Raw genomic sequence first — 14,480 nt, forward strand, 5'->3', positions numbered from 1 at the left:
CGTCCTGTCAATGCTATGTACTTCTTACCGCAGGACAGTGGCAACTTTTAGACCACCGCCTCTTCACAATCCACAATAGGATTTCGATGCCTCTTGGAACACCCAACCAAAGATTTTCGGCACGGGTCTGTCAACCCGTGCAAGGAGTTACTCATTTGAGTAAAATGTTACTTAGTTGAGCAAAAAGTTGAGTAATAAAATTACTCAATTACTCATTTATATCGTGGAACATATGAGTAATGTACAACGCGCTTTGCTCTCATTCACGGCTTGAATATTTAACCGCATTGAAGCAGTGTAACTTGTATTTGATTGAGTGAGTACTGCTGAAATTGCAAATTTTCATCTTCTTCCACTCACCTTCCATTGCATGAAATACGAGTCCCACTGCAGACTAGTTTTCACTAAGGCCGCGAACGAGAACAGAGGGAGCTGTGCCTTATTTATAAATTTGCTACAGTCATTCATAGATTTCGTAAACGTTGAGAAGGATAGACATCGCGTAAGTTAAACCGCAAGAGTCTGCACACCATGACAAATGACCATGTTTTTGCGCAAGCTATAGAGCACCATGTATGTACAAAAGCAGTAGTGAATCTGCAGACAGGTTCAATGTTAAAAATTAATTTATAGAGTTTTACATGCCGAACTTGCAATCTGATTATCAGGCACGCTTTAGAGGGGGACTCCAGATTGATTTTGACTACTTGGAGTTCATTAACCTGCACCTAAAGCTAAGTTACACGTGCTTTTTTCCCCATTTCACCGCCTAGGAAACGCGACTGCCGTGGTCGGAATTGGATCCCACGGCCTCCTGCTTAGCATTGCAACACCATAAGCACTAACGACCACGGTAGGTCAGTTCAACATGGAAAAGCTACTAAGGCATAAAAAAGTCATTGTTTCTTTTTCGAGCCGCCACCGCCGCTGCCGCGCTAGGCCAGGTGCTGCCTGAGTGTGGCGATTGGAGGCGAGTCAGACATGCAAGTCATGATGGAAGGTGAGGAACTACCTCCCGACGGGTGCACCGAAGAGTACGGATGGCAGGCAGCAATTTCTAGGAGAATTTCGACCAGATCCGGTGTTAGCGGGACTTCAGCAGGTGCTAGGCCTCATATGGCTACGTCGCCTAGAACATTCGAGAACGGCAGTCGAGTCAAGAACAGTATCGCCAGGACGTCCCAAATGCCATACTTGCCGAAGGATCGCTTTAGAATCATACTCAGACCGCGAGGCGGACTCAACGCAAGATTGGCTCCACCAAGACAGGTAAAACCATCGTTCAAGCAGCTGGTCTGAGCTCGGACCACTTTGCATCAGACATCATATGCGCGAACGTCAACCAAATCATAATTGTGGCGAGTACGCCGGAACGAGAGAATGCTGAGGAATATGTGAGAATAAGGTCAACTAACCTGGATGGATGCAGCTTCGAGATCAATGCATATGAGGCTGCACCTCACAACACGTGCAAGGGGGTGATAAGGAACATTGACTAGCAGATGGTCCGGCGGAGCTGGAGAAGAACATAGTTAATCCAAAAAACCCCTTGGCTCTAGCCGTTAAAAGAATCAAGAATACTGGTACGGTGATCATCGGCTTTGATGGACGCAAGGTTCCGAACTTCGTCCTATACGGCCCGGTCCTTGTAAGGTGCTCACTATACAAGAAACAAGTCGACGTATGCTACGCTTGCGGTCGGCTCGGTCACATAGCTGACGTGTGCCCGTCTCCGCAGGAGAGAATATGCCGAGGCTGTGGTGAAATGAATCCGACTGACGAACATAAGTGCCAACTCAGGTGTGAACTGTGCGGTGGCCCACACCCAACGGTGGACAAAATGTGTAAGCAGCGCTGTACAACTTCATACGTGGTCAGAAAACATAGAAACAAAACAGCACCAGCAACCAACGTCAACAAGGACAATAACGACCCGCCGCCAAGATCAAGGTCCCGCGGCAGGTTCAGGTCCCGCAGTCGCTCACGCTCCAGGAGAAGAAGCGTGTCCAGATCCGGACCCAGATCCCAATCCAGGGCGCGATCCGGATCAAGAGATCGCATTCAACAGGCTGGATCGAAACCCTGGGAAGGAAGCAACGGTCCCACGTGGGCCGACAAAGTCAAGGGAACGGCCATAGCGGACAAGACGCCGCTTCGCCGGGACACCAATAAAACAAGACTTATCTGGGCCGACGATGCGCGTACTGATCCGGTAAGTGCCACGCTTTGTGACCCACCCCCAGAGCAAAGTAGGCATCGTGAAATAGGAAGACTAAAGAAAGAGAATGCAGAACTAAAAGAAATGAATCAGAACATGATCAGAGAGATGACCGCAATAAGGAAACTCTTAAGCGAGGCCAAACAAGCAGAAAACAAAGATAGCACGAATACACGCAAGCAAGCCCCAGTCTCCGCGCCTGCTGGTGAGGGACCCATGTCAGCCAAGCGTAGGGCTGTTTAAGTAAGCTCAAGAACACTGAAACACAGATGGAGGAAGTCAAATAAGCGCTGGCGTCTTTCAAAGACAACATGCAGATGCTTATGGACAGTGTCTCACTGTTGACAACGAATGTAGGCCAAATACAGGCGGCACTGAATGACCCTAAGGAGGTGCTGAAGGCTTTTGGGGAAAGAATCAAAACACTGGAAATGATTACTATGTCAATGAACGTAAGAAACAATGCGGGTCGTCATTCCTCAGAGCTACACTAACTCCCCAGGCGGGGGAGATGAATATGCAATATGGCTCACACTAAGAGGGAATTTCGAATATGGCACTGGAATTTCGGGGGGGTACAATAACAAACGTACCATCATCCAGCCATACCTTAGGTCACTTCAAACTAAACCGAGTATGATCGTACTTTAAGACACATGATATGGATATGAGCAAAATGTGAACAAGGTGAATGCAGGAGCGTTTTGCTCATCGTCTTGAATTTCCATCTCCCGGATTCCCCTTCTTTTCCCATGACATGAATATGTCGCGCTCACCGGATACAGAGCCATAAAGTGTCAAACGTTCTGTAGGGGCCTGCACGTGCTTGTAAATAAGCAGCTTACATACATCCCACATGACATAGGCATCATAGACAAAAATCTAGAGTACCTCATGGTGGAGGTTGTAGTAACAACCTCACACAAAAAACAAAGGAACAATACCTTATTCGTACTAAACGTCTACAGCAATCCGAAACGCTAGAAACAACAGTTTAAGAGATTATTCGAAAGGCTACTAATCTTGCTGGAAGTAGGCCTCTGATTATATTAGGAGACATCAATGCAGCCCACGAGCTACGGGGCTACGTTACGACGAATGTCAAGGGCAGGAATCTGTGGAACCACGCGGATGAGCTAGACCTGGTCTTAATCACGGATAAGACACATCCTACAAGGGTCGGCAATTCTGTCTGCAGAGACACCACACCTGACCTTACATTCATTAAGAACACGGAGCATGTTTCATCGACTAACACAAACATGAATTTTTGCAGCGATCATTACGTAATAGAAGTCAAAGTGGAAGTTGAGAAAGGCCGAACTCGAGAATTCGAGGTCGTAGATTGGGACCTTGTTCGTAAGTTAAGAGCCCAAAGCAGAAAAGAAACCACAAAACGCAATCTCAGAGACTGGTGTGAGGGCATCAGAAGGGAGATCAAAACAGCGTCCAAAAGGATTGTCACAGACATTAATGTAGAGGCAATGGACTCGAAACTTGCCCACTTAATAAAAGCCAAGGAAGCCATAACCCGAAGGTGGCGGGCCCAAAGGCTAAACGCTAGGCTGAGAAAAAGAATCGCAGAACTTAAACAAATCGAACAACACTGTAACACATTCTGCCAGCAACAGTGGGACGAGTTTTGTGACTCAATCGATGGGCAAATAAGGAACGGCAAGGCGTGAAAATTGATCAGGAATCTGCTGGATGAAATGGTGCTAAAGCCAACCAGACATAGCCTTGCCCGAGCTATACACGTAGCCCTTAAGGACCAGCCCATCGACGCAGTTACCAAACAACTATTTGACAAATACCTACCAGTTAGAAATGAGCAGGACCAACCACTTCCATAAGAATACAGGGCAGCTGCTCAACCTGAACTCGACCAACCCTTCACCACATCCGAAATCTGGAGGGTGTAAAGGGAACTAAATCGAAAGTCAACCCCCGGTCCTGATGGAGTAACAAATCACTTAGCAATCTCGATGAGCCATCAATTGAATCGCTGACAGACTTCACCAATGAAGCATGGATTTTAGGCGTAGTCCTAGAAGAATGGAAAACTTCACAAGTTATACTAATACCGAAACCAGGTAAACCTCCAAGCTTGGACAACTTGAGACAACTTATCACTTACATCATGCGTGGGGAAGTTCACTGAACACGAAATGCTTAATAGGCTAAGAGACCACTTAGAGGAGAATAATATATAGATTCACAACATGCTGGGTTTTGGGTACGCATTTTCCACGCAGGATGCCATGAAGCAAATTAAACACCACATACTCGACGAGTATTCTAGAAATACTAAGGCCATACTCGGATTAGACTTGGAAAAAGCGTTCGACAGCATCAAGCATAAGTACATCCTCAAAACGATAGAAGGCATTGGACTGGGGTTGAGGATGTTTAAATACATCAAATCCTTTCTTGAAGCACGCACTGCGAAGATAAAGGTCGGCGACACAAACTCGGAAGTGGCTTCGCTCGGAGACCGAGGAACACCCCTAGGATCGGCGATCTCGCCCGTCGTTTTCAACGTGTGCATGGTTGCTCTGTCCAGAAAGCTGGGCAACATTAAGGGCATTGACCACACCATATATGCTGATGATCTCACTGTGTGGTGTGCTGGTGGCAGTGAAGTGCAGATACAGGACGCACTGACTGAAGCGATCAAGACGGTGGAGGAATACCTGAGACCCACTGGACTCAGGTGCTCCCCACATAAATCGGAGCTGTTACATTATAGACGTGAAAAAAGGGGCAGGCCTAAGGGCTGGAAACCTCTATTGGAATGCAATATACACCTACATACAGAAAATGGTGTCAATATACCCAGAGTCAACGTGATGAGGGTACTAGGCTTTTTTTATTGATGCAAACGGTGGAAACCACACGGAAATCAAGAAAATCAACCTTAAAACGTATAACGCGCGCAGGATGATCAGACGCCTGGCAGGAAGACACACGGCCATGAGAGAAGATAACCTCATCAGTTTAATCAACTCTTTCGTACTCTCATATTTCAGACGCCGCTGCCATGTACAACTGTACGCAGGTTCAACTCAAGAAGCTTGACGCAGCGATCAAGAAGGTTGTTAAAAGCGCATTGGGGCTCCCAATTAGAACCAGGAATGTAAAAATTGCTCAAGTTAGGAATACACAACACGACCATGGAGATCGCGTAGGCTCAAGAAACATCAGAAATAGCGAGACTATCTACAACAAGCACGGAAAGATCAATCCTGGACAAAATCATGATCAACCCCATTACGGATCCAGCAAAGTACACTAAAGTTCATCAGGAATTTGCTGACAACATAATTGTCACACCGCTACCCAGGAATATGCACCCAAAACCTGACATCAACAGGAGGGTTGCACGAGCCAAGGCGTTAATCAAGAAAATGAATAAAGGGGGCAGAGGAGCCTGCTTTGTTGATTCGGCTGCCTACAAGGATCGAACTAAGTTCGCCTTGGTGGTAGTGGATCATCAGAGCGAATGCACCAACTGCGCCACTGTCTACACTAGCAAACCTGAAGCCACTGAACAAGTTGTCATTGCATTGGCACTAACAGACGACAGATTCACAAAATATATAGTGACTTGAAAACAGCTATTAGAGCTTTCAATAAGGGGTAGATTGCCCCACAGGCTGCGAGAATAATTAAACAAAGGCAAACAAATGTTACACGTTACATTTATTGGTTCCCGGCGCACCTTCGTTCACTTGATGACATACCTGTCAATCCAAATGAATAGGCCAAAAGCGTCGCCCGCGACCTTACAGACCAGGCCACTTTTAAATATGGCTTTGATTCTGCTGGATTGGAGAACCTACAGAGAGACCCTCATTACATACTATGAAATTACAAAACAATACTACATGGAAAGGAGGGAGTTCCACCTCCTCACTGTAGGCTAAACAGAGCACAAGCAGTTACATTGGGCACTTACAAGCACAGTCTTATTATTCACCTGCAGAAATAGAGGAATGGCACGAGATTGCAGACATGAATATTATATGCAAAGCATGCGAAAAGGAGATATGCACGCTTGAACTTCTGCTCTGGGAGTGTGGGTCGCTCGGCCCTGGCATTTCCCGGAATCGGTTTTTAGGAATGACGAGATCTCCAGATCATATACCTCACGTCATGGCTGTCCAGTGCGCCGGTGATAGGGCTGGGAGGCTTGACCTCGGGGCCCCAACATGGGACTAGCCAGGCCGCTGGCAATACTTTGTACAGGACCAGAATAAAGTTTTTTCCTCCTCCTCCTCCTCCTCCTCCTCCTTTCTTTGCCAATGCAAATGTTCTATTCAGCTTACTCCTAGGTACATGGCCGGTACAACATGTTTTACGCGTGCGGATTATAACGTATGTCGTCTTTTTTTACATAATTCGTTAGGTTATCATGCTGAAGCCATCACCATTGCACGTACCTTTATTTTGGTGGTTTGATTATATGGTGTTAGGGCCCCTCTGGAGACCTCTTTCTCGCCGAAACATCCATCCACATTTATGCTACAACAAAATACAATAAATTACCTCTACTTCCTGTTTTGAAATATGGTTGTATTCTTTTAATAAGACATAATTCTCGAGTTAACTATAACGAAGACAACTATTTATTTCGAGACTGAATTTCAGAAACAATATCAGACCATTTTTCTATTTTCCATGCACAATGACCTGCCACCATTGCACTGAAATCGGGGTATCTCAATATTATCTTCCCCTGGCCAAAGCACGAAAATTTAAAAACAGAGAGCCACCAAAGAGAGGTGTAGGAAAGGTAAGCTGCTTTACGTTAAATTCTACGCACACATTTTTGTTTATGGCAACTTTAACTTTCTAAATATTCTTATATCACAATTTCTTGAAGCGGTCAGCGTTTCCCTTTTACTCAAAGGCGTGTTCCATCGCAGAAACGCGAAAGGTAGGAAAGAGGCCACAGCAGTGAGATGGTTGGAAACGTGGGGGAGTTGAGATGTTTTTGATGTCTTTTGAGATAAACAGTTAGATAAATTCGACACAGTAGTGCCACCAAAATGTACTTTCATTGGTTCTCTCCCTCTTTATTGTTCTTTTTTCGAAATGTGCAGGTGTAGAATTTTTTTTTTGCTTCAATGCGGAAGTATCTAGCGGGGTTGTTTTTGGCACTCTGAAGTCTAAACAGCAGAGGGGATGTGTGGATAAAGCTATCTTCAAAACGAGCGTTTGTGGAGTATGCTCTGCCACTTTATTCCTAAGCATAGTCAACGAATGTTTCGGCCTGTCCTGTGATCTTGGAAGGAAGGGAACAACACGATGAACGGAGGAGCGGGACGCTGCCCCACTCCCGAACGGCACTGTGGTTGTTCTATGATTATTTTAATCGCATACCTATTATGTATGAATGCGTATTTAGTATTGTAGATTTACAACGTTTTCCTAAGTATATCTAAAACACAATTACTCATTTCATCAACTATAATGCGTGGTAAACTAACAACACATGATTAATGGCAAGGAAAGTCTGGTGAAAGTAGCGTAGACACTTAAGAGACAGGTACAAGACCAAGTGCCTTCTTGTTCTTGATGTCAGAACAAACCGAGCGGGAGAGTCGTCTAATCCTCCCTGACTATGAGCCGCAGAGCGTTCCAGCAAATCACGTTCAAGGGGCTCCAGTGAACGTCAAAGAAGCCTAATTATTTTACCAGTATATATATATATATATATAATATTCCGGATGAAAATATAATTCGTCTATTCAACGTCAAGAGCATTGATTGCATGAATATAGTTGCTAAGGTAATAAAAGACGAGTATATACATAGACCTTTCATTTCCGTGCCCATCCGGACGTATATGCAGTGTCAAGAAATGGCAGTGTTAAAGTGGCCAGAGCTACAAGTGGCGGGAGTACTAAAAGGCTGAGGTTGTGGTTCAATGGGCATCTGCCCATGTTAAGGCCAACTAGATAAAGGCTATGCCGGTATAAATAGGGTCCCATTAGTCTAGCCTAATGTCCCATTGGCTATTTAATACGTGTGGCGGGACAAACTTAGTCTGCATCTTTTCATTGCGATAGCAATTATTGGACAGTCCGCGCGAATTTTTGCCGTCTTGGTCATCGCTTTGGGGCTTAACACATATGTTCCGTTATATCTATCCTATATGCTTATCCATGCCGTATATGCAGTTATATTGCTTCACAATTTAATCACTGAAGTTGCTCATACCAGGTCTTGCGTTCTTAAAAAATTCGCATAATATTGAGAACGGCACTCCACAAGCAATTTCCTGAAACATACAGTTCACAGTGTGTGTTCTTGATCCGAAATATTATATTAAAGGCGCCAAGCAATATCAGTGCGCCAACTTGAAACTAATGTAGTTTTACTAGCGCGGCTCTTTACAAGCAGCGTAGTGGCACCCGTGCAATGCTATTACAGGACTTACGCGGCGCGTTCCAACTTTTAAGGATGCAAGAAATGTTGCCCCCCCCCGACGCCCACCTGCGTATGTGGTGTTCGGGCCCTCGTATAATTATAACGCCGTCCAAGATGTTGAAGCGCAAAGCTGAGTCTTGCTATAGTAGTGACTGATTCGCCATTCGGGCGAAACTGCATTTTTTTTCTTCAATGCTTCGCGAGCCGTCGTGAAGGACGAGCTTGCGTGCTGTCATAGCCGAACGTCTGATGCAAATTGAGAGAATCTGCAGCTGGTACCGTTTTGAAAACGAAACTATCCAAAGAGTTTTTCTGAGTCGGCCATCAAATCTTTTGAGTGGGCAGCGGTAAAGGCAAGCCCGATAAAAACTGTCATATTAAAGGTAGAATAAGAGCCGTATAAATTGGTGAGGAAGCAGTACACTCGGCAATCACCAATGCAAGACCTGTGCCAACATTGTTGGTGATACACGTGTCTTCTAGCTGTAGCACTGGATATTGAGTCGTTTTCACAGCGGTCTAAGCTGCATGACAACCACAAACGCAAACAAGGCAACAAGCAGTTGGGGTAACTGTGAACGCGGAATAACTATTACATGCAATAAATGCGTGTCACCATCGATGACGTGGTTTTACACAGCCTTTACGGCAACTTCACGAGTATCAAATAAGACGATGTAAACAGCAGTAAGACATGCAAATGTCTGGTCAGCCAAAACGGGCGTGAAGTCTGTGTCCGCAACGGGGGTGATGTGATCAAAACAGGAAATGGCAGAATGAACAGCACTCGTGCGAATAACAGCCTTCAGAAGAATGCATCCAAGAGTCAGAGATACCATGATTACAGGACAACGAGGATGTGTCGCTCGAAGTCGACTAGCACGTTTCCCTCCAAAAACACTAGTTGATAGTCTTCCTCGCAAGAGTAGACAGGCTGGGATGCGGCACGAAGTGCTGACGAAGCACAGAAAGTGGAAGACGTAGATTGGGATCAGAACGATATGATGAGTAGGACGCACATCCGCAGAGGTCGGAGCGCTTTCCCGCGATATACTTGAGAAATACAATATCCTTCTAGTCTATAAAGGCCGAATTCGCGTAATCAACAAGAACATTCGTCAGGACGTCGTGCGGAGAGTGACGAAGCGTAGACGAACGCTGAGGAGAGCGGTAAGAGGCGCAAACAAGCAGATATGTCTGTCGCAAGCGGACGCACGCACATGCAAGCTCCAATTAGGAATTGACAGAGATAGGCAGAGAAATATTTCGTCAATATTTCGTCAACACTCCACCGGATGTTTCTCATTGCCATCACCCCTGTTAATCTATTTATGCTTTGAAAAAATTTCCTATCGCTAATTTCGCTTCACAACCAGCCTTATGTCAGTACAGCATCTGCAGCACTATCATAAACGTTTGAAGATGCATAAGTCATCGGCGACTATTGGCCATGCTTACAATATTAATAAAACAAACCGTATCTCATCACCAGTTGTGTGACTCCCCTTTACCGAGGCTTGCTAGATGTTTTGCGAGTTGTCAGAAAATTATATATGAACACTTGCTTGAACGGTGACAGAATCTGTTATCATAGATGCTATCGCTTTAGGTGCAGCAAATAAAACATTTCTTTTATTCGTGAAGAGCTTATTGTGTCTCAAATAGAAGTCCTTCCCGATTGCCTTACCGTCATTGATGCGTTTCTTCCTTTAGTGGTGGGTTGCCTTACAACAACCTTCCTAAACAGGAATACTTAGCGTCTGCGGTTTTTTTTTCTGCAAAATAATAGCCTCCCATGGTTTAAATTTGAAGAATTTCGCAATTATCGATCGGCTTTTGTCAGACACGTCCACGCGAATTAAATATTCTCCTGATGCAGTACGTGTAAAGCAAAATTTCAGCTAATAAAAGGTTTCACAAGAATTAATTTTTTTTCTGATTGAACCTATGATTTACTTGTCGAGTCAGTTAAGCCCTCTCAGATGAGATTGTCCTTACGAGAACAATCTTCTAAATCGTCTAGCTTGCTATGCAGCTCGGCACTGTCATCCACGATTGCATCAAGTACAGTTAGCTCCAGACTGGTATTACGACATTGGCACAAATTATGTACGTCATAATTATTAAAGTTTGTTCCAGTGCTAAATGGATTCTTTAACTTCAACAAGCGTTATCCTGAGCTCGTCATAGGGGGAGTCAACGTGCCTAGTTATAGATTTGTAAACAAGAGGTATCTCTGGCCACAGCTACTGCGAGCTATGGCAAGAGCTTCATCTACAAAAGCAAAGATAGCAAGGATAGGACAAACTCATACTTGTCAGCTACAGTAACGTCAGTCATATATAGAATAGAATAGCAATGCAAGTAATAAATTTAGAACTGCTCAAGTGGGCGGAGAAAAATAATTACTCGGGGAACTATAGTATGGGTTCAGACCATACAGACGCTTAGAGGGTAATATGTATGTAGTAACCCAATGCGCAGAGATTTCAGTAGTGCGAAATAGACCTTTATAAAAAGCATTTATATCGAGCGTACGACAACGTAGACAGTTGTTATGCGTTATTCTAAGGTCGAAGGCATAGATAATTTCGAGGAGCTACTGAGGGAAATATACCGAGCAAGTGACAAGAAATTTTGTACTAACCCCGGAAATCTCAAGAAGTGGTAGAAGTTCACCAAGGACTAAAGAAAGCATGCGATTTGTCTAAATTGCTGTCTACGCTTTATGCTAAGGACCTAAAAAGACGACTGAAAAAATAAGTAAAGGTTCGATTTATCGCATGTGCACAATAGACAAATGGTGCAACAGAAGGCCCCCGAACTGATGCATGCGGACGACATAGGGCTACTAGCGGAAAGCGCAAGAGATTTACAGGTACTTGCGAATATGTCTGGCGACACGGCGACAAATCTAGGCCTTATGTATAGTAGGAAAAATCGCGATATTATCAACAACGGAGAGACGAGTATTAACGCGGTATCAACTGAACAGCAAGAGTAATTCCCATAGTCAATCAATATAAGTACCTCGGCGTACTCATAAAGAAATGAAGACAAACTCAATCGTACTCCAAGATAATCTCGAAATTATGGGGAAGCGGAATGCAGCAATAATGCAAGATGGGACACTTTGGTGCCAGAATAAATATGAGGTAGTAGGTGGAATCGGGAAAGGAGTAATTATGCCAGCGCTGACAGTCGCAAATGCGATTATGTGCTTAAAATAGGATGGCTTGTCGGGGTTTGAAGTTAACAAAACACCGGCAGGCCAAACACCGGCAGGAACCCACCACAAGACTATACATGACTCAGTGCTGGGTGACCTGTGCGGCAGGTCCTTTGAAGTCGGAGAAGCGCACAGCAAAATTAGGTTATGTGAAGAAGAACACGCACCTCGCGGCACAGCCGAATCGCCAACGCGCGGCTCGGCTCAACTCGCGCTGTTGATTGCTGGCGCCTTTTTGGACAGTGCTTCGGGCTGTCTCGCCGTTCCCGGTCGCTGCGTCTTTGCATTAGGAGCCGCCAATAAACCTCTTCTCAATTGGTAAGGGTGCTGGGACTCAAACCCCCTCGCTTGAAACCCTGGAGCTGCGATCGAGAATGCTACCGCCCGCCATGACCACCAGCTCATCCCAAACGACGCCGACGCCACAGTCCGTTTGAGTCGTATGAACGGGTGAGCGCGCACAAGTGGGATGATCCAGCGAAGTTAACTCACGTCATCTTTCATCTGGCTGGTGTTGCCCAACTCTGGTTTCACACCACGAAAGTGATGTACCCACATGGTCAGTCTTCAAGACGACCTTGACGGAAGTGTTCGGCCGACCCGCTGTTCGCAAGCTGCGCGCTGAACAACGCTTGCGCGCCCGAGCACAGCACACGTCAGAAACGTTCACGAGCTAAATTGAAGACGTCGTAGACCTTTGTAAATGAGTCAACGCCGCAATGCCCGAAGCTGAGCGAATTTATCATATACTGAAAGGCATCGATGACGGCGCATTCCAGATACTCCTAGCCAGAAATCCGCGCACTGTGTCCGAAGTCGTCAGCCTATACCAGAGTTACGATGAGTTAAGGAAGCAACGCGCTTCGACTCGGCATGCTCAGGGAAGCGACGACTTGTTGGCGAGCCTCCACAGCATGTACGAGCCCTCCTTATTCTTTCAGCGCGTCAAGGACTTCGTGCGTGAGGAAGTTGCCCGCCAACTTTCTTTAGTCCCCTTCACCCAGGAGCCCACATCCCGTCTTCCAAACACGCTGTGACCTCTTATTTCGGCAGAGGTCGCTCAAGTTGTCCCTTCCGCACACCATCAGCCGCCTGCAGCCGCAAATCTCAACTCTGCGCTGGCAGTGCAGACTGTCGCCACGCCTCTCACCTATGCGCAATCAGTGCTACCTGTGGCCGCGCCTCTTACGTACGCGCAGGCAGTACGCAGGCCTCCGCCGACCCAGTCCCAACCGGTGCCACCGGAAGCCCATGCTGCATCTTGGACGGCACCGAGAGTTAATCCTTGGAGGACGCCTGAAAATCGTCCGATATGTTATTCTTGCTGCACTGCCTGGCACGTCGCCCGGTATCGCCGCCGTCGCCCCGAAGCGTTCGGCGACGCCTCTCGGCCCTTCCAGTACAGCAGCCAGCCCTTTCGCGAATACGCCGCTCCTTTCCCACAACCGTATGCTCTTGCTGACCTCCCAGAATTTCCTTCGCGTCGCTCGTCATCCCCTTGCCGTCGCTCCATCCCTCCAATGCGTCGGTGACCCGCACCACCTCACCAGGAAAAGTGAACGTTGCAGTTCAAGAGGCAAGAACTGCGCCCCATTCGGACTGTCTGAGTCATCGCGCCTGTCCTGCTAACGTGGTCGAAATCGGTGTAGACGGTGTTCCTGCATTCGTTGTTGTTGATACAGGCGCAGCCGTTTCTGTGATAGCAGAAACTGTGCCGCTCGCTGCGCAAGGCGACCACGCCGCTTTCTGAACTGTCGCTTCATACGGCCAGCGCGCCGCACGTAACTTCGCACGCAGCCTGTACTGTACGTGTGCTTATTCACCGCATTGTTCACATCGCCGAGTGTATTGTTCTTCCCGCCTGCTCGCATGACGTCATCCTCGGATGAGGCTTCTTATCCCGTATAAAGCAGTGATCGACTGCGCAGGCGCCGAAGTTGAATTTTCCCCTTGTGACGCACCCTTTGACGACGATTGTGACCACCCTTCTAAACTTACTGTGCGCGAGGACACGGATATTCCACCTGGCTCCTTCGCCTTCGTACCCGTCTCTTGCGATGCCATCACTGATGCAACGGTCTTCTTCACACCGTCCGGCGTCTTCATGAGCTGTAAATATCTCCCATTACCCTTCGCAACGCTTCATATGGCCGGCAGCTGCAGCCAATATATACTTTTACAATCCCTTCTGTGCGCCTATTACGTTGTTCGTTGGGGAATGCCTTGGCTTCGTGGAACCCCTCGACTCGTCGTCTTTGGTTGACGGCCCCGGAGGCTCTTTTGATGTCGACTCCGGCCAACCCTCTTCGATTTCCACCCTTGAGGAGGCGTCCAGGGATGCGCTCTCGAATGTCATCGCCGATACCTTCACACTTGCCGAACGCGCCGACCTTCTTGATCTCATGCACCAGTTTAGAAGTTCATTCGACGTTTCACAACCTCACCTGGGCCGCACGTCAGAAGTGCAGCACTACAATGACACCGGTTCACATCAGCCGTTATGTCAACGACTGTATCGCGTCTCTGCCGCAGAGCGTCGTGTCATTACCACCCAAGTCGAAGATATGCTACGCCGTGACGTTATTCAACGTTCGCACA

General features: G+C 46.7%; 1 protein-coding gene across 3 annotated transcripts in view; it reads left to right on the plus strand.

Moving 5' to 3' along the window:
• The window catches only part of LOC142591214 (uncharacterized), a 93,735-nt gene that overhangs the window by 23,569 nt on the left and 55,686 nt on the right, over positions 1–14,480 (plus strand). For 2 of the 3 annotated variants that reach the window (XM_075703575.1, XM_075703576.1), the window contains exon 4: positions 6,967–7,013. The exons of the other annotated variant lie outside the window; for it this stretch is intronic. In XM_075703575.1, the coding sequence (XP_075559690.1) occupies positions 6,967–7,013 (47 nt within the window). The remainder of the gene's footprint in view (positions 1–6,966; positions 7,014–14,480) is intronic. 3 annotated transcript variants of the gene reach the window in all.

The sequence above is a fragment of the Dermacentor variabilis genome, chromosome 8 (assembly GCF_050947875.1).
Source record: "Dermacentor variabilis isolate Ectoservices chromosome 8, ASM5094787v1, whole genome shotgun sequence".
NCBI lineage: Eukaryota > Metazoa > Arthropoda > Arachnida > Ixodida > Ixodidae > Dermacentor > Dermacentor variabilis.